Source organism: Actinia tenebrosa, unplaced genomic scaffold (assembly GCF_029948245.1).
Source record: "Actinia tenebrosa isolate PJP-AT-01 unplaced genomic scaffold, QUT_ActTen_1.0 PGA_scaffold13__45_contigs__length_12533684, whole genome shotgun sequence".
In the NCBI taxonomy this organism is placed as follows: Eukaryota; Metazoa; Cnidaria; class Anthozoa; order Actiniaria; family Actiniidae; genus Actinia; species Actinia tenebrosa.
In genome coordinates this window covers 11,792,181-11,816,348 of record NW_028292573.1, presented here as the reverse complement: position 1 = coordinate 11,816,348, position 24,168 = coordinate 11,792,181, and the positions used below count along the sequence as shown (strand labels likewise).

At 36.8% G+C, this 24,168-nt stretch overlaps 4 protein-coding genes across 4 annotated transcripts; 2 read left to right on the top strand and 2 right to left on the bottom strand.

Moving 5' to 3' along the window:
* The first annotated feature begins 5,845 nt into the window (after nt 1–5,845).
* Nucleotides 5,846–9,510, top strand: LOC116290140 (peptidyl-prolyl cis-trans isomerase FKBP14). Its single transcript, XM_031697135.2, has 2 exons — nt 5,846–6,446; nt 8,090–9,510. Exons 1-2 carry the CDS (start codon nt 5,873–5,875, stop codon nt 8,395–8,397), a joined length of 882 nt encoding a protein of 293 aa, XP_031552995.1. The 5' UTR covers nt 5,846–5,872; the 3' UTR covers nt 8,398–9,510.
* On the bottom strand, nt 9,499–13,077 carry LOC148911864 (translation machinery-associated protein 16-like). The gene is made up of 7 exons (XM_089029265.1): nt 12,992–13,077; nt 12,009–12,115; nt 11,632–11,669; nt 11,091–11,178; nt 10,453–10,604; nt 10,303–10,345; nt 9,499–9,763 (listed from the first exon to the last, which is right to left on the bottom strand). The coding sequence occupies exons 1-7, from the start codon at nt 12,992–12,994 to the stop codon at nt 9,592–9,594; spliced, it is 603 nt and encodes a 200-aa protein (XP_088885391.1). The 5' UTR covers nt 12,995–13,077; the 3' UTR covers nt 9,499–9,591.
* A 45-nt stretch (nt 13,078–13,122) lies between these two features.
* LOC148911863 (mitochondrial import inner membrane translocase subunit Tim29-like) lies at nt 13,123–13,824 on the top strand. Its single transcript, XM_089028774.1, has one exon. The coding sequence runs from the start codon at nt 13,123–13,125 to the stop codon at nt 13,822–13,824; it is 702 nt and encodes a 233-aa protein (XP_088884900.1).
* Nucleotides 13,825–17,820: 3,996 nt separating this feature from the next.
* LOC116290150 (uncharacterized) lies at nt 17,821–19,878 on the bottom strand. The gene has a single exon (XM_031697148.2). The coding sequence runs from the start codon at nt 19,645–19,647 to the stop codon at nt 18,289–18,291; it is 1,359 nt and encodes a 452-aa protein (XP_031553008.2). The 5' UTR covers nt 19,648–19,878; the 3' UTR covers nt 17,821–18,288.
* Nucleotides 19,879–24,168: the final 4,290 nt, after the last annotated feature.

Genomic DNA, 24,168 nt, shown 5'->3' with positions numbered 1-24,168 from the left:
TTCAATAAATGATTAAGATAACTGAAAGTCACTGGCATTTAATGTAAAACTTATCAAACAATAAGCAACTACTCTTTCATACAAGCGACAACTAACTCTTTCGATCAAGGCTCTATACGGCACTAGTTGAGCGATTTTGTACGACTAGAAAAAACTAGAAAAACTAACTATGCTAAAAATCAAACTACGAACTAAAGGGTAGTGAATAGCGGCTAATTCAGTAAATGAAATAAAGATAGGTTTACGAGTAGAATTAACGTAAATTTGTTATTTCAATCAGTGAACTTACAACGTCAAGTTTGAACTTATCTGAATTGATCGGGTGAAGAAGCCAGTAGCTTCTTTCGTTAACGTTTTAAGCAGTTATCTAGACTCATCCGCTCTTAATTCTTGAAGTATTTCAATATTTCCATAATATTTCATCTGCACTTGAATTTGAACGCATTTTTGGACAGGAGAGTTGGTAGTACCTTTTTTTATAATTGAGTCGAAAGTGTGGCTTAATCTTCATGATTTCAGCCATTGTGCATATGGCGGCCTGCTTCAAACAGTCAAAACGTTGAAAATTGACGAAAACTGTCCATGTTCAGCGAGCCATAGTTTTCCAAAGCTTCTCATTAATTTCTGGAGAGAGTTTTTTGAGTTTTTTCCTAATATAAGGCAGGAAAACAAACGGAAGACTGTAGTATTTTCATCTTGGTTGTGAATATCTTGAAGTTTGAAGTACGACATGTCTTCTCAATCTCCTGTTGAGTTCTTGAGGTCTTCTTTTGATGCCTTTTTTGCTTTGCATTTACATGTTTTGCAAAAGAAAGCCTCACTTTTGTTAACTAGTATTTCAGAAAACTTTAAACTATAGCTAGATTCATTCAAAGTAAACTAAAACTTCTCTTTTTAAGCGACTCAAACACTACATGATTTTTGGCACGTACAGGAAGCCCTTCCAATGCAGTTCTCGTTTGACATGCGCTGTCAACTTTACTTTTTGTTGCTTCGCCTCTTTTTAATCTCAATGCCTTGCCATATAATAAATATCTTATTAACCTCGTTTGCTCGGTCAGTACCGTAAGTTATGGATCCTTGTTTTTTCCACTTTTTTATGGTCCACGCGCTACGCGCTTGGGCCATAAGGCAGTGGGAAAAACTCGGTCCATATAACTTATGGTACGGACCTCGCACTCGGTTAATAAGAGCTATGTATTGATACAGCTACTCATGCAGTCGGCAGTATTAATTCCCTACTTCAATCGCATGGGTTAGTAGCAAAATAGCCTGAGCTAGCTTCAAAACTAATAACCATTAGCCTAAATGAAAATACATGAAGCTTTTAGTCTTCTTAGTTAATAAGATATATACTTGAATTTGTTGTTAAATACTACGTGGTGATGAAGCTGATAACATTGGCCGTAAATGAAAGACTTTTCATTATTTCGTCAGATGCCACGAGTCTTGGGTCAAAAGTTCAGCAGTTATTGTCAGTGTAATTTTAGATGGAGCCTCCTATTAATTAAGTAAAAACCTTAGTGATGTCAGTAACGCAATGCTGTTACATAACTGCATATGTATAGTTTTGGCACACTTTTGAATAAATTTGATGTGAGAAAAAATAAGTGTTTGGAAGTTCTCGAAGAAAAATACTCCTAAAATGTTCCAAAGTACCCCCTCCTCCCAAATGCGGTACACAAAAAAGATAAGGTGTTAAATAAGCTCCAGCATACCAGCACATTCGGCAACCCAGTGCTCACACTCCAGGAGCGTCTTGTTTTTCCTGATTCCCCCCGACAAAATGGACAAATTGCACAATAGTACACAGAGGTCTTCACGGCCTTACTCAAGAGACCTTTGCGGGCATCTGCTATAGGATGTCTATGTAGAATGGTTTGACCTACATACAAGTAGATCAATTCAATGATGCATCTGGATGTACCAGCTTATTAAGGAAGATGGTTCTGATAATGTCCAACGCGGTTCCAATGTACATATATATAATACTAAAAATAAAAAACTTTTAAGAACTTCTAAATCTGAACTTAATAAGAGATTACTAACTTCTTATAATAGCTTCCCAGGGGGGGGGGGGGGGTACTCCCCTATATTTGCTATATGGGTATGTGCCGCCCTATAGGGTATGGTTTTTCAGCTTTTGGGTCTGGGATAGGGTATCATGTTTTGACATTTTGTCTGGGATAGGGTATCATTTTAGTCTGGGATAGGGTTAACGACTTGGTCGTTTTTGTCTGGCAAATAAGCTACGCTTTCTGCCGACACAAAAAAAAATTAAAATGCTAGTAAATATTGATTGCAATTGATTGTAAAACCACATTTTCCGTCTTTTAGTCTGGGATAGGGTGTACAATTCTTAGCTTTAGTCTGGGGTAGGGTATGTAAAACCAAAATTTTAGGTCTGGGATAGGGTCAGGGTTTTGAGGTCCTGGTGGCACACCCCACCCAAGTTGGGGTGGTAGTACCCCCCCCCCCCCTGGGAATAGCTTTCTAAAGGAATGGAACACTCTATCTATGGAGTACATAAAATGTTGCCAACTGTGAAACACTTATTAAGAGAGCAATTTTTAATAGATTCAGATATTTATAATTTTATTAGCTATTTTATGTCTATTTTTTATTGCTTTGTATATATTTTTTATATTTTGATTAATTTTTTTGTATTTTTTCTTTTATTCATTCATTCATTCATTCATTCATTCATTCATTTATTTATTTGTTCTATTTTACATGGAGCCCTGCTGAAAAGCAATCATTGTGATGTAGGCCATCTGTTAAAATTTAAAGATTTTTATTATTTGTTTATTTCAACAGATGGATTGAGTCTTAAAATTATTGCAATTGTGCTTGGTTGCCTTTTTTTTCTGGTACTAGTGCTAGTTGTGGTAATCTTTGCTAATTGTTACAAAATACACCAACAAAGGTAAAGCATCAATCTTTTTTTCTTTAAAATGATCAGGAATGTTTCATTTTGATTTTCTGGGGGTACTGAGTCAAATAATGCAAAGCCTCAGAAAGGATGAGGTTTATATTTTTGATAGATATTAATGATCATGCATAATCATTAGTGAATAGTTAGTAGATTAGTATTATGCCTCCAAATTGGGATAGCCTGTTGAACCAGGAGACAATCCCCTACTCTTACACAAATAATTCAACAATTTCTTTTATTTCCCTCATTTTACTGCAGGTTAGCTAGGAAGGGTTGGGAGACCGGGCCTACGGTTTAAGTCCTTATCTGAGAAGATCTAGACTTGAAGGTCTAACTATTTGCAGATGTAATTACAACAGCAGCAACTTCTCCTCAGTTATTTTAAGACCCTGAGTGTTGGTTTGGCTGTGTCTTGAACATCGACCTCCTGCACAATAAACTGACGCTCTTACCAACTGATCATGAGCTAAGCGGGTGGCATTTTTTAGAGAAAAATTCAAAACCTTCATTTATTCCCTTGATCATAATGATTAATTTATGACCTTTTGGAGCCCAAACAGGGTTGAAAAGAATTAGATATAATGTATACACTAGCTAATAATAATTATTAATTATTCGATTTTTATTATTATTACCTAATAACTTTTATTATTTAATTCACGATTTTTAAAATAGTTTTTGTTTATGTGGTTTATGATGTTTTATTTGCATGTGACTGTTTTTTTATTGATTTAATTTTACATTTTTCCATGCAGCAGCAGAGGAAATGGAATTGGACAATGTAAGTCCTACTTAGTGTAACCTTACAGGTAGATTACTTATTACTTATTAGAATCATACCTAAAAACTAGGGATATATTATGCTCCCTTTGGAGGTTAAAATTTTGTTAAATAATATTGGAAAATCACTGCTCGAGCAGCATACATAATCGACTCATAATCACTGGTCGCTCAACAAATCACAGCACGCGAAACTCTTTACTCAACTCTAAAATTATGCTAATATTTTTTAATTATTATTTCAATTCATATTTTTTTATCTTATTATTTATCTTAATTTTATAAAGATTTTTTATTGGCTTATTTAATTTATAAAATTTATTGTTAAATTAATGTTGTTGGCTAATAAAATTGGAATCCAGCCCTTAAGCTGCGTTCATAATGTATGGCATGGAGGGGGGGGGGAGGGTGCAGGAGGTGAAAATTTGAAATGTCCAGAATAATTCTAAATACCCCCCTTAAAGTCATGCAAGAAAATACGATCCCCCCTAAGCAAGGCTCGTAGCTTCTTCCAAAAATTGTGCATCCCCCCCCATTTTTCTGATAAAAATTTGCGCATCCCCCCCTTTTCCTACCAAAATTTTCCCGATCCCCCCTCAATTTCACCTGCCCCCCCCTCTGCCATACATTATGAATGCAGCCTTAATGCTATATTTTCACCCACATTGAATAAGAATTGTTAATTATCAATATTGTGCTTACTGATAAATGCATAATTATGTGCTAACAGCTTTGTAATTTTGAAAATAAAATAAATGAGAGTGAAAATTAAATGAATGTTTTTCAAAAAAATCAACAAAAAAAGGAGAGGAAAGATTCTCACTGGTGGAAGTTTCAGCATTTCTCCTGTAATGTTTTGCACAATTTTAAAATTGATTTTCTGCTTCCTAGTGAATACCTATAGCAGATATATAAAAAAGCTTAAAAGCTACTCCAGACCTGGACCAAGGGCGGATCCAGGGTGGGGGGGGGGGGGGGGGGGGGTTGCAAAAAAAACCTGAAGAATTAGATGCTTTTTTTATTGTCTTCCGTTGTGTTGACGGAAGAAACTCAATTAGCCCCCCCCCCCCCCCCCCAAACTCAATTAGCCCCCCCTAAAATTTTGGCTGGTTCCACCCTTGTGGACCCACTTTAATCAATGCTGGTGCTTTAATTTTTGTTCTCCTTTTATTTCTGAAATGTAAATTAGCGAGAAAAAAGGTTAGAGTTAGTTTTGATGTACATTTAGCCACCTCTTGGAAAATTGATAAAAAATGAATTTTTCGAAAGTTTTTTGTGTGGTTGCTTACAGGCGTCGTAAGAGTCAAAGTGTTCATCTAAGTTGCTTTTTGTACAAGAAATCTTGTTTCTTACTAGTAATTTTCAATTTTTTCTCGTTCTCACCCCTCACCATATATTTCCTTGACAGAAAATGTGTAGTTTAGAATAATGAATCTTGAGGCTTTTAGTTCTAGCGAATCGTCGTACCTTTTAGTACCTGCTTGCAGAGGTCTTTTTCTGCCCTCCGTTCAGGCTTGCCTGCAGCTCATCCCAAGGGGACGAAAAACAACCTCTGCTAGCAGGACAACCTTTTAGGATTCCAGACCTGCAATTTGGTACCTCTTAGGGTGTCACAAATCTAAAAGGACTACCAGAGAGTACGCCAGTACCTCTTAGGGTGTTTTTTTAAGGCAATAAAGATGCCTGAGATTATACACCGTTCTCATAATGGCTGACAAGTGCACAAAAACGAGGTCATCCAGTCATTAGTTCAATAAAATATATAACTAATATAAGATTTGCTATTATAGTTCTCTGTATCATTTTGGTACCAGTAAACCTGTTTACTTGCAGGTGTTCAAATGTAGAAATCAAATTGGTTCGAAAAGCACCTTTTTTTCATTATCAAGAACTGAAAATTAACTCAAAAATCGCATCTCGAACATGAACTTGAACTTGAAATGCTATTCATCTCTTGTCTCATTTTGAAACTACCACATTTGGGATTGGTGTTTGTTATAAAAGCCCTGATTGGTGCTTTCACGAATCAGTAGCAACCAATAGGACACCTGCACGTGATTGAGTGGACTGACGGCGGGTGGACACGACTTGCACGTGTAAAAGAAAACAGAAAAAAGGAAAAACCACCGAGAATTGACCTAAGACATAAATATCAACATGAAACTCATAATATTATTGTTGTTAGTGTGTTTGGCTGTTGTTTGCTTGGCCGATAAGGAAAATAAGAAAAATGAGAAGGGTAAAATCAAATTTGGAAAGAAAGTTGTCAAGGCAGCTTCCAAAGTGAAAGACGAAGAAGAAGATGGAAAAGTTGAAGTGGACACTGATGAAAAACCAACGGAAAAGAAAGAAAAGAAAGCAAAAGCACAAGAAGCAGATGAAAGCGATGAAACAGAAGAAGAGGGAGAGGAAGAAGAGGAGGAAGAAGAAGTTGACCCAAATGCCAAAATCGAAGTTGAAGACCTTTACGTACCAAAAGATTGCAAGAACAAAACCAAATCTGGAGACCAAGTAGTTGTCCATTATACAGGCTGGATGGATGATGGCTCACTATTTGATACGACTATCGACCAGAGAAAGAACTATCTCCCATTTGAGTTTATCCTCGGGAGTGGCGCCGTCATTAAAGGTTTCGAGCAGGCTCTTACAGGAATGTGTAGGTCACAAAGAAGAAAGGTTGTTATTCCACCATCACTGGCTTATGGCAAGAAAGGGACTCCTGATATACCAGGTATGGAAAAAAAATGTTTGTAAATATAGCAAGGAAATGTTATAATTTTACAGTGCTTTAGTTTATATTTTTGTTAATTTAGGTGTAGATTTTTTAACAGCTTTGAATCTAGAAGGAGTTTCGTAACTTTTGGATTCACTTATGAATGACGTAAAGATAAGCTTAGGATTTATTTCAGGAAATTTCATTCGATAAATCCACCGGGTTTTGTATAAACTACCTGGAAAAAAAGGATCTTTTAAAATACCTTTAAGTGACGACAATTAAAAGAAAAGTGAACTGTCCATTTTTAATTTTCTTAAATATTTCTTTACGACTTTGTCTTTAATTCAAACTATTAAAACTTCCCATTTAGTGCTTTTTCTTTAGCAGTGTGGGTTTTCATTAGCTTTTTCCTCTTTTATCTTTCTTGCTTTTATTTCTTTCATTCATGGAAAAAGCAAGTATTTTATTTTGTTATGATATATTTTACGAGTTCGCAAAGTGGGACATTTCCTATGACGTAGCTATATTAGACACGACTATAGATCTAACTGGCCTAGCCAATCAGGACATGAATTATATATTACTGAGAGACTATTAACAGATTTAGTGAATTATGACTGGGATCGATCGACTTCATTACCACTGTTACTCAATATTCCGGCCCTCGATCATATTCGTAGGCTATAGTGATATTAGTTAAAAATAGCTTTTTAGTGGCGATATAAATGTTATTACTTTTTTGCAATTTTTAACCGAGGTTTTTGGCTTTGGACCGAAGAAACAGTTCAAACTTTTACTAAAACCGTTCGCGGTATAAACTTGATGGACGGAAGCGAGGCCACAAGAAAACCTGTAGTAGACCTGCCACAAGTCGGACATTCTTATTTTTCCGAGAAAACGAGTGAAGCTTATTTTTGCGAGTGATGGAGGACTCTTAGAAAAGTTTAGGAAACTTGCCGGGTCTGTGTGGACGTCTCTAGGACACAGAAAAAATAACTTTAAACTTTTTTCCGCTTCAGTGAAAGCCGCTGTACATCTTGAATTATTATTTTTTAAACAAGTTTTACTACCTTTTTTTCTTATTTTTTCTTATTGATTTCTAAAGTCATCTATTTGCGCCTTGCATGTGCCTCTTGAAACCATGCTATTTGATCTCTCTTAGTTTGTTGCGCGTATATCATGAGTTGTACTTGCCATTTTGGTTGAGTTCAAAAACAAATTTTTCGCTGCTATGCGAACCAACATGGCGGCCATGTCTTCATATGAAAACTTGTTTTTTAGGTTATATGTGCGTTACCAATCCTGAGACCGTAAGGAAGGGAGGCGATCATTTCTTCTATCTATGTCATTTTATTAGCCCCGCCCAAGATTGCAATTGCAGATCAAATCCTGTGTTTTCCAGTAATATGAAAACCAGTAGTTATAGGTGCGTTTGCAAGAGAACACAAGAGAGAGTGAGATTCTAGCACGCTTGTATATCTAAATTTATTCAATAAAGTAATCTTTCTAGAGCATGTGGAAGTCCGTGAGAACAGTTTCAAGTTTAAAGCCAATCGACTAAGATACTTGCGCAAATTCGCTTTTTTCTACTGCTGCGCTAACTAGTGTTTGCACCAGTGTCACATCAACCACTTTTGACCTCTTGTGTTTTCTTACAGGAAACACCACCCTGACCTATGACCTTGAGCTACTTGACGTCCGCAAACCCGCGCCCCACCACGACATGTTCAGCTACATGGACAAAAATGGCGACGATAAATTGACACGTGAGGAAGTATCTAATTATATGCGTATCCAGGCCGAAGCTCGCTTTGCACCAGTCCACGACGAGCGCTGGCAACAAGAACATGAGAAGATGGTAGATAACGTCTTTGAGCAGGAAGATCTGGACGAGGATGGTATCATATCACATGAGGAGTTTAGTGGACCGAAGATTGCGAAAAGATCAAGCCATGATGAGTTCTAAAAACCACCTTTGTGGGTTGGCCTGAGGTTTGACCAATGAAAGTGCGAAAGATCAAAAGCAGAAATGGAATAGATAATTCCTTTTTTTTCTTTTTCTCCTTTAGTTATAATTTTCAAATGTAAATGTTTTTTGCGTTAAACATCTATCTTATTTATATTCATTTTAATATTTGATTTGATTTTCTTTCTTTTTTTCGGTAATTGTATTAATTAGGATAACAAAACACAAGATCCAAAGTACCTCTTGTTTTGGATTTCAACTTCATCGTGCCCCTCTCCCCTCCCCAATGCATACATTTCCATATAAAAATATCCTTACAAATTCTTTAGCTGTGATTAAGTCACAAAACTAAAGATATTATCCAAAACCATTTCCTAGTTCTTGATTCAAATGCTTAAATTTTTTTACACAATGTAAAGAAAAAAGTTTTGATTTTAAAAATAAAAAAATAATTGTTTCTAAAGAATAAAAATGTAAAAGGTTGAGGAGAAGTACAAATTAAAAACTGGGCGTTTGGCACGGGAAGAGGATTGGAGTGAAGGATTAAAGACAAGAGATAACATGGATGGGAAATACATGGGTGAAAAATCAAGGAATGAGTGAAATGTTGAAGTGCAGTGAATGGGTGGCGGGCAAGACAAGCCTGAGAAGCAAAGGAAAGAGGGATATCAATTGAAGTGATGACAAGCCAAGCCTTGGAGTGAAGGGAAGAGATCTAGAATGAAAGGATGAAAGAGTTTAGAAAGGGAAGAATTGGCAAAGCAAGGTCAGGAAAGAAATTGGGTTCTATTATTGAGAGAGAGAGGGATGTATTGGCTATCTGTAAGTCATGGGCCAAATAATAATTGTGTAAGCAAGGATAAAAGCAAGGACAATCATATTACGAATAACTGAGATAACCGGTGGAAAAAAGAATGAATGAAAAATAAACGAACAAATGAACCAACAATAAACAAAAATTGAAGCAAAGGGTAAACGAACAAGCATTTGAATGAAGCAAAGGACAAAGCAACAGATGGACAAAGGATCGAATGACTAAGGGAACAAAATTAATGAACTGATGAAAATTTGTAGATAAAAAGAAAGAGGGGAAAAATAAAATGACTTTAGCATAATTTACTTCTTTTAGAATACAATTCCAATAAAAACATTCTAATATTGAAGACAAATTTTACAACAAGGATTGTTGCTAATTTAGGAAGAACAATTCATATCTTCCTTTTCTAGCTTCTTGTCTCTGTCTTCTGTCTCTTCATCAATCGATTCTCTTGTTTCTAGTACTTGAGATCTGGATTCAGTCGGACATGATTTTGTAAAAGCCTTCATACATATTGGTGAGAAACATTTCATATCACAGTTCCATTCCCTAAAAAAATATTAAAAATAATCATAACAGTTTTGAATGTCAGTGGTTTCTGTATCTCGTTTACTGTAGCTGTCCTGCCCATTTTCTCTATTACTGCAGATATAAACTTTATGCATCTTTGTGCAACGACTTCCCATTTCAGACCACGTCATACCCTAGAGTATCATTTCTTTCTTTAACTGTCACACATGAGTATACACATGAACATGGAACTTTACAACTTAAACAAAGCATTTTATTCTCAAGTGAATGAAATGTGGTCTGAAATGGGAAAACGTTATCACCCAAACTGATAAGGCTTTCTGGGTGGATTAAAGAGAAGCTGAAGACCATTTGATATTACAATGGGGATCGCACTGCAGGTCTCTCATTTGATGACATGCAAGACCTCAACCCATTATACATAGGGGATAGATTGAAGTCCTTGTGTCATGTACAGCTATAACAGAGGATGGAACTTTATCATATGATGGGGAAAGTCTTAGATTGTTCCTGCCACATCAAAAGATAGTTAGAAATAAAAGCAAATAAAAACTTACTTGAACAGTTCAAAGTTTTTAGCAGATGTAAGGTCTGGTACCTCTGGCAATCAAAACAAATAAAAAAATCAAAGAAAAAACATAATGGAAATGGCCAAATGGAACAAATAGACAAAAAAGTATTGTAGATAAATGTAGACAGCTACTTACCAAGGCCTCCTGTATTAAAAAGCTCACTTTCAATGGAAATGATTGTCTTCATGTTGTCTTCCTTGGTGGCATATATTCTCCCCTGTCTGCCTTTTACTGCATTGTTTAGTTGCTCTATCTTTTGCAGCTCTGCATCAAAGCGTTGAAGGTATCTGGAAACAACATTTTGGAAAGGTACAGTATTCTTTATTCACCTTATGCAAAGATTGAGGAGCAGAGTCTTGATGTGGATCGACTAGTGACATGATAGGGAGCTAAACTGTTGCATGTTTTGTTTAGAATTTCAAAATCTAAGGGAAGGGGAGGCTTCCATACTACAGTAAATATTTACAACACACATTTCTATGCTGGCATGTTCATTTTTGAGAAGATACAATCTCTGGGCTGATCAAAGCACAGGTAACCCACAGAGCATATTTTGAAATTTGACTTGTGTTTTGCCAAGGGAGAAAAACAAGAGAACCAAGAAAGATTCCTTAAATCACCCAAGAAAATCAACTCACTGGCGATCCCAAGTCCAGAATTTAAATCCAAGATCCCAAAGGTGAGAGGCAAGTTTACTGCTGCGATGTCACCCTTGATATGGCAAACACAAGCAGTGAAAAATGACTGATGAATAAAGATCAATGTCTACTTACTCTTCAATCAGTTCTCTTACTTCTTCTGCTGCATATCTCTGCTTTCTTTCGTCAATGTGCTCAAAAAACCACCGGCACTTTTCACCCACTGAAAGAGAGCAGAAGCAAAGAAAATAAGAGTACGGATGCATGTCAAATATTTCATAAGAGGTTTTGCACCGTCATGTGCCCACACCTATAATACAGGTTGGGCTGCCTGTGGGTAGATGGCAGAACAATAAAATCCCATTACTCTTGGGATTTGAATTCTTTCTCATGTAAAACTATTGTATTGTTCCTGCCATCTAACAACTGGCTGCCATCACGTGACAGTGCAAAACCTCTATTCCAAAAAGCAATATTATCTGAGAATATTTTGTTTTAAAGACCAAAGTATTTTGTTGAACAATTTAAATTCTTCAATAGCCTGTCATGTCATCGCAAACATATTTTTGTTTTTTAACAAAAGATTTAACATTATCATTGATTTTTTATCGCACCAAGATGGCCACCATGTTTTTGTCTTTTGACTCTGTTGAAAATGCTTGCAACCCATCAATACCTCTTGCTTCTAGAAGTTGACTTCTTTCTTCTTTTTTTCTGAATTTGAATAAATATATAAACAAGTCAAATAGATGTTAGAAGGAAATGTTAGAGGAAATGGACAAGTTTGAATGAATGAATGGATGGGAAAATGAATGAATATGTGAATAGTTAAAAATGGATGGATAGATGACTACTGAATGAATGACACAATGATTGGCAAATGAATAGAGGAACAAGTGAAGAAACAAACAAATAAATAAATAAATGAATTATTTATTATAATTAATTAATGAATGGATGAATAGATGATTGGACAGGCAGACAAGTTAAGGACCAATTGACTGACTAGGTAGTATATCAGTATATCCATGCATCAGCATCTCCAGTACTTACCTCTGTATCTTCTCTTTTCTGTGAGCTGCTCTTGCTAACTGAGAAGCTTTTCTAGACTGTGGATGAATGGCCTTTTTGGTATGGCTCCTGACTTTAAATGCCTTGGGCTGTAAGTATAAGAGAGTTTGATTCATTCAAAAGAAAGACTCAATCATCTCCTAACTGGCAGTTAGTTACCTGCTTCACCAGTAACAGATCCAGGAATTTGAGAAGGGGGGGAGGGTGACTATTATAAAGTTTATACCAGGAATTTGAGGAAAAGGGGGTGACTGTTACTAACAATATACTGAGAAATTTGAGCAAAAGGGGGGTCAATAGCCATCCCTATTACCACCCCTGGATCTGCTCCTGTTCACATGCTGGCATGATTATTGATGAGGACAATGAAAGTATAAACCCCCTCCCATAACAGATACTAGTGTATTAAGAGATACTGAAAACAAAAGGGTTAAAGCTTACATGTAACAAAAAAATAAATAAGCTAAGCTTATATGAAAATGTGATGAAATACAGTACAACCATTGATAATTTCTTATTGTTTCCGAGATCACACAACCTGTACATGTCTAGAGCATTTTTAACGTTGAAATCTAAAAGGATCTTACTTAAGCTGGAAGTCGATCTCCATTCTATTAATAAAACATAATCACAACAAACCCTTGACGTCAAAACTACAACAAATACGAAATATCATTACATCTACCTTGCTTTACTATAAAATAAGAAGGAAATATATGTAAGTGGAACTAGAATTATCCTAGATTTTCCGTATGAAATCTTAGGGGACAAGAATGACATTCAAAATATGTAGTAGGTCTTATTTTAATAGTATCAAGGAATGCTAGGTTCATCTCATAAAGACTCAAATTATTAATTAAGATTTCTATAATCTATTGAACACAAAATAGGTAAAATTTAGTATTTAAAGAAAGATAAGGAGTTGGAGAATAGTATTGCCTTTACAAAAATAGAGAAAAACTCACCATTTTGGTAAAAATTCTTTAAAAACACTGCCTTTTTTATCTTGTTATTGGAAATATTTTGACTTGAAGACTATCACGTGGTAAACTGAGCCCACGATATGAAGCATGCGCTGTGGGTCACGCAAACCAAAATGGCGGCCGGAGTGAGAAAGGTGTTACAAACTGCAAATCGTGTAAATAATACACTTTTACCCCAGTTTGAAAGCCTCAAGCAGCACAGACTTGGTAAGTCTGCGTATAATATTTATGTGGACTACAAGAATGTGTTCGTGGATTTTTTGAAAGGCATCAAAAAGAGGCCTTTAAAGTCAATGGTTCAGTTTGGATTGGTTGGTGTAGGGTATCTGGTATATCGTCACAATCCTGACGAGAATACATATTACGATACTGTTATGGAGAACAATTTAGCGCTCTTACAAATCAGTAATAGTATCAGAAGCCCGGAATCTGATAGCTATACACAGAGCATTCAAAAGCTTTATAATCAAGGCAGACTCCAGAGGCAGAGCTTTGGCATTTTCTCTTTAATGTTGCTCAAAGATTATGGTAAAGAATACGATGGATATGAAAAACATTGCTATTATACCAAGACCAGATGGGTGTATCTATGGAAACAAGTGATTGACATTGGAGTCTTGGGACATTGGTATTACCTTGAGAAATCAATGAATGATTTTGATATTAATTATGAAGAGTTAAAAGACTGCCCAGATGATGTTGAGGAGGGTAATGTCTGGGTAAAAAAGGTGTCGAAGATGAGTTTAAACCTGAAGGACTTTGTGGGGGATTTGTTGTTTTGCATGAAGCAAAGCATGACATCATCTGAAACATGATAGCTGTCCAATTTTTTGGTCGTCATTTCCAATTAGTTTCCGTGATAAAAAAGTAATCTAGACTGTTGTTAGATGCAAGATTATGGCTGTCATGCCTTTGCAAGACCTATTGCAACATTGGTGCAATTGTTAGAGTGGTCCATTTTTAGAGTGCATGGATGTGGCTGTACATTAATGTTTTCACAATTTCTGGTTTATTCCAAACCATTGAAAATACGGCCAGAATGCCAGAAAGCTGTTGAACATTTGGGGGTATTCCACTGTTTCTTCCCATCATGCATTGCATCATAGGTTTATTTTAAATAGTGTAGAGATAGAATAGTTGTCATTGTTGTATCATGTCTCATTTCATCCATATTTTCTCAGTATACACAGATGCACAAACGTTTGTGCCTGCTAGAAACAAGTGCCTTATAGGATATTCAATGGTATGCCATTAAAAATCATTGTATAATCAGTATATATCATCCACATGATTAAAGCTAGATTCGTCAGCAGGCATCTTTTTCTTATCTGGGTTTCCTGTTGAAGTTGTCTAGCAGACTATCCAAATGTGTATTTTATTTAAGATTATTCAGTTACTCAAAATTATTCTTTTCATGTAACATATCTAAATTTTGGACTATTGACTTTGTTATCTAAATTTGTCAAAATATTTCTAATATGTTTCATGTGTTTCTTCCCAAACATGTTCCATGTGGCAAGATAAAAAATCTATTTCTGGGTCAAAACGTATTTTTAATTTGATAAAAGAGCATCATAAATCCATAATCTTTAAAATTTTAAGTTTTAAACTGAAGATTTTGGGTCAGATTACAAAAGATTGAAACAAGAAACTAGCCATATGCAAGCATCAGTACATTATGTAGGTTAGGTTAAGGAAGGAGACCCTGGGAATAAAACCTTGATTTACATCCACTTAACCAAAGGATTATTTCTCATGGGAGAACCAGAATGAATGAAATAGGAAAACCATACACCAAAGGGGCTTGTTTTAGTATTATTCATACACACCACCATACCTCAGTTTGTGGATATCCTTGTCTATCTGTCAACTAAAATCTTGCTTGTCTTGCAGTTGTATTGAATGGTGGTGAATGTTTCCTTAACAGGAATGCTTTTCTAGTGATTCATAAGAGGTTTGCAAGCAAGTCTTAATATTCTTGAGAACAATTTGATTATTTATTTTTACTGTATCGGTGCAAGTTAATACGATCATCAAATGCTTGAGACAGGTTACCATAACAGTTAGAACATTTTGAAGATGCTCTTGGCACACAAGATAATCATCCAGAAAGGTTGATTTAATATCTTGTTGGATGACAAGACTAAAATAACATTGGGTCACTTGAAGCAAATTCAAACAATCACATTTGAAGAGTGTATTTGAAATTCTTCTGTGTAAATTAAGATTCCTAAATTTAAAGAATCTAGGATCCAAGATGCAACAACTTGGACTCTGAAACATGGAATCTAGAATCCAAGATGCAGAATCTGGAATCCAAGGTGTGGACCTGTAGAATCTGATATCTGAGTGATCCACAATACAAAATACAATGAAGGGAATCCAGACTGGAATCTGATATTTGAACGACAGAATCAAAGATGCATGAAAAACTAGAAAATCTAGAAAAACTAGATCCGAAATATTTTTTTCACACAACCTTACTAAAAGCTGCACCGTGATTTAATATTCTAACATTGTCTAGTTGTCAAGTGTTTTTGTAATCTTCAGGGTCATCACTTGTCAAGGTTCCTGATTGACTCAGGATAAATTAGTTTATATTATGGTGTTGTATTGTTTGTAGCAAAGGGATCCTCCATGTCTATATTTTGAGTTTATTTTTCACAAGTCCTTGCAAAGCTGCACCCCTTCCTTTAATCAATTGTGCTCTTTTTCTTCTAATTTTAAAAGACTTTCCTTCTCGAGTCTCTTTTTCAGTTTGTAGAATTTGCCTAAAAAGTTTTGGTCTCATTGCTGTAGATAAGTTAATAGAACTCCTCATTTCGATATATGGTGACTCGTTTAGCTAATTTACCAAGTTACTGTTATCAATGAAGTCCTTCTATTGAACAAATTCAATTTAAAGTCTAAACTAAATACAAGTACCTTGATAAAAGTGGGTATTCTTCAGCACTTGACCCTTGGATGCACCACCCATAACATGTATATTCTGAATTCTTTCCAATGAAAAGCGCACTTGCACGATGACTTGCTAGCCTAGACCATACCAAACGGAAAAAGGTATCAGTCATAACTAGTTTAATTTTCACTGGGAAAACAGTGTATCACCGTCTGATTCAGAAGCAATTCAACATCACTACTTTCATCAATTTTCGTCATTACCAGCACCCGCTATATATTATTATGGAAAAAGCGCAAACTATCTGAAATATTGTCTTCAAACTACTTGAAAAGATTCTCATTTACAACTGAACGTTTCTATTTTGTCCTAGCTTACAGTTTTAAAGGTTTTTTGTTCTTTTACAACAGTCTTGTGGATCAGAGACTTCGGGGATGACTTGAGGACTGCATTTGAGAGACTAAGACATCATTATATTTCGTTAAACTTTTAAAACTTAAATATTTCGTGACATTTGATAGCATTTTAATAGTGTCAAGTGAACACACACGATGGCTACCTGCATGTAAGCAACCAAAACATGTGTGAAATCTGTTACCCTTGTCACACTTTGCCCTTGAAACTTTACTGACAAATCTTCAGGTCTGCGGTTTGATTGAAGGCTTGCAGACCACGTAGCCTGCGTGGCGCCTCTAGGGGGATTGAGGACGAGGGAAAAGGAAAGGGGGGAAGGGAGAAAGGAGGTAACTATTCTCCCCCCTTTCCCTTTCCCTTTTCCTTCGTTCCCAATCCCCCTAGAGAGCCGCTACGCAGGTTACAGACCACGTGATAGCAGCTTCTATGTGAGCCACCAAAACATCTGGCCCCAACGATAGACGTTATGACTGGTGTAAGATCCTCAGTTCCATTACACGGTAACAGAATCCAGTCATAAAAAGCTTACCCCCTGGACTTCAGTGGCAGTTAATGTTCCCCTCGATCCCTAAGCGATTGTGCAATGCTTCCAGAATAAGCTAAAGTAAACTAGAAACAAACTGGGTGGTCTTAAACGAAGCAATCATCGGCCATCAAAAGGACGTTAGTGGGGTGATCTCGGTTATTTTATATCCCATTTCGTTGTGTTTTTGATGACTGACCTTTGGAATTGCAAGCAAGGCAAGTCTGCCGGGATAAAGACTTCCTCAATAAACTTTATCATGCCAAGAGGCGCAGAGAGAAAAGATCTCAAAATTAACTAAGGGCAAAGAAAATGTTACAAACGGCCGCCTCATACCTTACCACCTTTCCTACCTTCAATTCACCAAGTAAGACAGTGCGAACGAAGTATACTCTTTGAAAATTTTTTTTTGATTCAAAGTATCTTTTGAGCGATGTTAGCTCAAGTGAAAATCTTTGCGTTTGCAAAATGAGATATGAACTGCGAATGGTATCTATAGCATTAATAGTTCCTGGAATTTATTTACTAATTAATTATAATTCAGGGTCTTAAATTTCTAACAAAACTTCTGACCGTGATCTCTTTGGCCTTCAAGTCGAGGTGCGCGTGCCATTATCTTCCTTACGCTTCCGGACCCCCACCAGCAATAATGCACGCGATACGAACTCTACTCGTGGTCATGCTATGTTCAGTCGATTCAACCAAATAACAACCCCCGGCCCTTCGTAATACATTAATTGACTTTCCAAGGTGAAAGGTTTCAAAGTTTTCGTAAAAAAAACAATTGTTATACATTTTTGTGGTATCTTCTTTACTCTTATCAAAAATTAAAGTTTTCATTTTTGCATTTACGCCAAGAAAAGCCTGTGTAACGGTAATGAAAAGGGTCTCCTTTCTTGTGCCTTTTTTCTTCTGAATTTGCGTCATTCAATTATTCCCACGAGCGCAATTCAACAAACCAAACTTTTCAAACGATTACATTGTGGATTCTGTTTTATGTCCTAATAAATACACTAGCTATACTATAGTTCACAGCGTGCACGTAGTGTTTTTGATGAGCCGCGATCGAATGGAAGTCAGGAGTGTTCTTAAAGTCATCACTATGCGCCTGAGGGTAACCAAGAGAAATTTCTGGAAAAGGTGATTAATATTTTCTCTTGACCAAAACTGCATGAAACAAAAGGTGAGAATGGAGAAAATGCAGGCGTTGTCAAGGCCAACATTAATTGTACAGTTTCAGCAACATGGGGTAGATATGTGGTGTAACTGTGGTAACAGATGAAACCCCGAGAATGAAGTAGCAGTAGGATGTTACCAAGACAGCACAAGTAATAGCAAAATATGTTGTTACTCAAAGTAAGGCGTTGCTATCACGATTGTTGCGTCAAAAGTACATTGACGTCAAATGATGTAAGTAGTATTGCCATGACCACTACGATAGCTCTAAATGTAAGGTGTTGCTATGACAACTGCGAGTCCAAAAACAGAGTCATTCCTAAAACTAGCAGCAGCAAAATTATCTTGGTTCGAATCCCACAAGGCTTGCGTAGACATGAATATTCCCTCGTCTCTGACCGCTGCGATGTAAACCAGACAAGCCACTTTGGATGTCAGTCCCTCTGATTCCTTGATTGATTCTACTATAGTCTTGATGATTTTACTAATGCTTTTCCCAGTGCGGTCACAGGTCTCACGTTTGTAATCTACCATTGACAGCATGTGAGACCTTAGGACTTTTCCCATCAAATCTCTCAACCTGATGTCTTCTTCTTTGAAGCTGGCCTGTTCGGGTTCAACGCGCAGATCATTTTCTTTCAGATCCTGTACGCTTGGCGCTAACGAGTTGAAAGATACTTTTCTCACTCTCTCTTGGTTTGGTTCATCGCTCTCTGCTTTCAGACCCTCTGACTCCGATTCCACTATGGTGGAAGTCTTGAGTTTTTGAATCAAATTAGGATCTGTATTCCTGCGCTTTTTAGTTTCACTTTTATCTGACGAGCTTTGCTTTTGGAACATTGTCAAGGAGAGCTTCCTACTTGCTTTACTCTGACTGGAAGATTTTTTGGACTCTTTTTCGAACAAATCGGGTCTCATTTCAGCAACATTGATGGGAGCGCTTGGAAGGCCACTCGCTGTAAAAATGCTTAATGCTAAAGGCGACATTAACTTCGTTAAGGATGACCTTCTCTTTCTACGCTCACTTGAACTACGTTCTAACTGCTGATTTTCGGAATGCCCTGGGCTGGGGTTTGCAATACCGGAATTGAATGAAAATAAATTTGAAATCTTCTTGCTCTTTCGTCCACTTTTCCTACTATCTTCTTCTTCTGCCTCACTCGACGAAGGATAGCTAAAAGGTTCGGCAGTTTTCCATGGAGTCGGTGAAGAAGGTGGCTTAGGTATTGTAGCACTTGGCTCCTCATCAACCGGCTCCAAAGTCACAGTAACTGCGGAGCTACAAGTCGAGATCTCGGACACAATCGAGACATTATCAATATCATCGACGTCAGTAGAGCCCGGCCTCTTCGTATCGTCGAGTAAAATACCTTTCAAAGAGTCATCTAAATCATTTATGTTTACTCCAACCAAATCCCGCAAGTCGAGTTCCAGTTCCCGAGGCTCGAAACCAGGACCCGAGAAAAATGTCATCATCGGTGAAGCTGTTTCCTTTCGAGTCATCTCCTTGCGCTGTACAGAGCTCTTTTTACCAGTAGGCCTAGCGATGGAGTGAAGAACGATTTTGATTTGGTTACTCCGACGCTTACTACTGCTGCTGCTAGGTCTGTTATAGTATACGCTCATTTTGAGGCCGGTGGACCAAGGTTAAATGCTCAGTCAATTGAAATCCAAGTACGTACAGCCAGTAATTACGAAACAAAGCTGCCAATGACTTGCTGTAGTATGAAGTTTAAAAGCTCTTCAATATTCTTTTATCTGACAGCTTTTTTTGACCCTATTAACAAGCTCTTGGAATTCTTATCAAGTTCTCCGGATTCCTCTGCTCATTGAAAAACAAAGCGAACACCACAGCGGCTTTCGTTTGGCTTCAATGCGTCTCAGTTGGATCTCTAGAAGGATTTTATCTTACTTTCAATTTAAAAGTTTATCATATATCCACGAACAGTTATTTCTCTGATGGCCGACATGTGTAATTGAAATTCCAGCTGAGGGAATTTACGGATTAGGGATTTTTTTTCTCGCCGGAAAAATAAATTAAGCAACGAGATAGGAAATCGTTTGAATCGATTAGTATTGCTAACGACCTTTCGTTGAATTTTGCGAGCGGTAATAGTTCTAACTGTTAAAGAAATTACTGTTAAACCAGGGGTTAAGTTACAACAAAAAGAAAAATATGTCGTATATAGTGAATGACGGCTTTACGGTTTTGCTTTTAGTGAGTTCCAGCTTTGTTATTCGCTTTTCGGGTTCATAGTGTATCATTTCGGCGCAGGCTTTGTTCGGAATAAACTGTACTGCTAAAAAAAACGGAATCTTGTATATATAAATTAAATACCGATCTCATATTAATGAAAACAAAGCTTTATAAATATGTCTTTGTACAAATATGACATATAAACAAAACATTATCAAATTATCGGCAATAATTAAGTTATCACCAATTAATTTATCAATTAAACAAAATATATAATATATTGGCACTGCACTGTTCTTGTTCATGAGTTCGTTCATCGCGATAGACAAAGCACGCTATGTTTTTGTGTTCCATACGCCCTCAGGCCGATCGTGTTTATTATCTCTTGGGATATATCGTCACGCTGATAAGACCAAGAATCATCGTATATTTACTGTATAATTCACTCTATTTTTGATGACACGGTCGGCTTAACCTCTTATCAGATTAGCAGACTGAATATTACAAGTAGATCGTACTAAACACGGCAACATTGTTATTTGTTATTTTATTTTAATGTAGATTTTGTTGATAGTTTTCGCCTTGTGTACTATCGGTTCATTATAATCTGTCATTGTTTAATGCTAGTGGAAGAATTCATTTTCGTAAGAAGGTTTTGCAACCTCCTCAGAATTTGTCAAACTTGAAAAACCATAGTGAGAATAATGCGTGAGTCGATCTGGCATATGGGAGGTATTCCAGCAGAGATCCGGAAAGGAAGCACACAAGGAGAACTATATGAGTGATATTCTGTTGCATGACTACTCACATCAACCCTCTCTTAAAACGGACACCTTCTGAAACGACGAAGCCGGCTGGTGTCTGTAGTACAGTTGTGTCTGTACCTAACATGTACGACAAAAGATGGTGTGTCATCTTCTTCTTACGTTGTCGTAGTCTTCTCTTTTTTTACTCTACCATGCAAGTATGTATCAGATATAAATAAGATCGAACAAAACCGGAAACAACGAGAAGAAGAATGCAGTCCCAATGTGCGTGCCCATGATCCCCTTTGCGCGTTGGGCATAAGAGTTTAAACTGCATGTTTTGATGGGAGGGGAGGGAACGCTGATTTGTCAAGACGAGTGGGGTAGGAAAAGCCAAGCCCGGTCTATTTATGAAACACAAGAGTGCGTACTGCCAAACGACTCTACCTAATGTATTTTCTCTATTAAGTTCCCAGCCTCTAATAAGCCCACACAACTAGGAAACGTTACGGTCCTTTTCCCTTGGCAGGCCTTTGGAAGACATGTCATCTGTCGAGATTATGAATAAATATAATCATGAATTTCAAAAGATCAGAAAAATTAATAAATCCCCCAACCTAAAAGCACTACTGAAAAAGAATATTATTCCCCGGGGGTCTTATCGTGCGGATACTCCAACCGGGTCCACTATGATAAATTAGTATCATTAACCAATCATATTGTGACATCTATTTCAATATTTTGAACCGGCCAATTAGATAGCACATCGATATAATAAGAGCGTGAGAACGTGATAATCTGATTGGCTAACACTGTTATCAGTTCGATTTCTCTCTAGTTTGCTGTTATCTGATTGCTCAGTTTTGTTCAAAAGGTCCCGGTTAGTGTGTCCGCATAGTAATGGAGGACTGCATGAAATACGGTATTCAGACATAGCTACATCATGCGCTACGTAATATACGCCCTTCGCTTTACAAGCAATATAGGGTGACATAAAGATGAATGTTTTAGATTTAATTTTAAATAATAAACTACTGAGTTTTATTAGAAAGTGCGATTCGTAGCCTCACAGATAACCTATGAGGTAATTGCTTAATCAAAAATTTTGCTCGTAGATTTGTGTCAAAATTAAAATAGACATGGCGGAACCAAATAATTCATCTAGAGAATCCGATGATCCCTTATCTTCAAACTTGAGTGTCCATAAGTTTATCAGATCTTTTATCTAAGTTTGTGCTTTCTGTAATTTAGTGTTTTCAAATTTAGTAACAAAGTTAAATGATTCTTCACAACTTCTTACTCTTTACGCGCGTGCGTGGAGCTATTTCTTCGTTTGGCACTGATTAGGGGGAAAAACGTTTATGCGCGATTCACGCGCCTTACTAAAGTTCAAAGAACTCTTCGTGGCACGAGGAATTTTAATTTCAAATTTTAGGGACACGTTGAAAAAGCTCACTGTAGATGAGCCGCATCAATAAACGAGAACGCGCAACGCTCCTTTAGGGTCTGTGCAAATGGATAGGGTGTTAAGACGAAAATATATATCACAGTGAGTGTATACATTTGCGTACCTGGGCAATATCATGTAAAAGGTTAGTTTAGCCTTAGGGTCTATATAGTCAATACTTATATACTTATGTAGATATCAATCAAGTGAGGCCATACACTACTGTATAATCTTCTTATTTGCCTTAGATCTCGACGGTCACCGTCATCATCAGAGGCTAAATTTACATACTAATTTTTAGGTTTGCGCAATAAGATAGACATACCAGCTCTTTAATTCTTAGAACTGTGGCAGCACTTCTGTTTAAATAGTGGTATGTGAACCCATATATGCACTGACACCTACTACCCCAACTACTCCATTAAACGTTGATGTATAACCAATCTAGCTGCATTGATTTCCGGCACTGTTAAGTAAGCGCAGACGTACCAACCGTCCTATATACTATCTAGACGCTCTCTCCATTTCTCGGATGACATTTTTGTGGACTATTTTAGCATGATTCTTAAAATAAATGCGCGCCTGTTTTATATCTGATGTGATTACGAAACTGATAAGTTTGTTCGCATTCAGTAAGGGTAATTATTTGCTTCTTGTCAGATCGATATCTTGTTCTTTAAGGAGTTGATAGCATGCGTGATTGAGCTTGACATTTGCCATGAGAACGACCTCATCTCAGAATGCAGACACGCAATGAGAAGTGCACATAATCATTGATTAAAACTAAGCAGTAAACTTCTTAGTTTCACTTAATACAATAACAAAGGATGGTTACAGCGTCAATAGCCACAGGTATACGTATGGAAATAAAGTTGAGGGGAGGGGTACCTAAGGAGGCATCTGCGCGCATGCTTGGACTAAAAAACTGAGTACGTTATAGGTTTTGCGTGATCCTCGAAACGGTTTATTGTCTCGCAACAAAAATCTTTTACACGTCCGCGTGAAAGATAATGTCAAAGGTTTAGCGACACTCGCGAACTTTTGAATGATGCGCAAAGTATTTTAACATCATCTTTTAACATCAGGAAGTAGGGGGTCATATCCATAATCAGTTATATGAATTGTCATTCTAGATGGTACTAACCTATCATATCGCTTGAAAGGACAAAGCACATATGAATTGTCCTTCTAGATGGTTTTAACCTTTATCATCATACCGCTTGAAAGGGCACAGCTAATTCTCACATATAAATTGTTCTTCTAGATAGTACTGACCTATATCATAATACCAGTTGAAAGGACAAAGCCTAAAATTTCTTAACTCAAACGTTTTCTAGTCGATTTTAAATATTCCATTTGTCTAAAGAAACTTTATTAAGCGATTTTACTCTGCTTTAGTAGATTTCAATTTGACGTGTTTGTCCGTTCCTAGGCACAACTACGAACCTCCCTCTTCGTGGTAATTTTTGCGATTAAGTTGGCTTACTTAACTATTAATTCTAAATATAAGATGAGCAAAAGGAAATTGGGTATTCGCTTAAAAGAAAAAAGATGTTGCCAAATTGCTGAAAATTAAATGCAATAATTTTTTTTATTTGTATACGATGGGGTTCGAACCAATCCATAAAAATTAAAAAAAAAAAAAAGAAAAAAACAAAACAAAAACAACTCGATTAAACTTTGCCATACCCCCGAGACATCCGCAGAGCTGAGGCGGCGTATGGACTTCGGACCTGACGGCGATTAAATCCTTCTGC

Bases quoted from the DNA above. Each gene is read 5' to 3' on its own strand.
- LOC116290140 (XM_031697135.2), top strand. From the start codon at position 5,873: ATGAAACTCATAATATTATTGTTGTTAGTGTGTTTGGCTGTTGTTTGC. The intron at 6,447-8,089 runs GTATGGAAAAAA...GTTTTCTTACAG, and splicing joins AGGGACTCCTGATATACCAG to GAAACACCACCCTGACCTAT.
- LOC148911864 (XM_089029265.1), bottom strand. The intron at 11,670-12,008 runs GTAAGTACTGGA...ATTCAAATTCAG, and splicing joins AGAAAAGAGAAGATACAGAG to AAAAAAAGAAGAAAGAAGTC. The intron at 11,179-11,631 runs GTATTGATGGGT...GCTCTCTTTCAG, and splicing joins TCAACTTCTAGAAGCAAGAG to TGGGTGAAAAGTGCCGGTGG.
- LOC148911863 (XM_089028774.1), top strand. From the start codon at position 13,123: ATGGCGGCCGGAGTGAGAAAGGTGTTACAAACTGCAAATCGTGTAAAT.
- LOC116290150 (XM_031697148.2), bottom strand. From the start codon at position 19,647: ATGAGCGTATACTATAACAGACCTAGCAGCAGCAGTAGTAAGCGTCGG.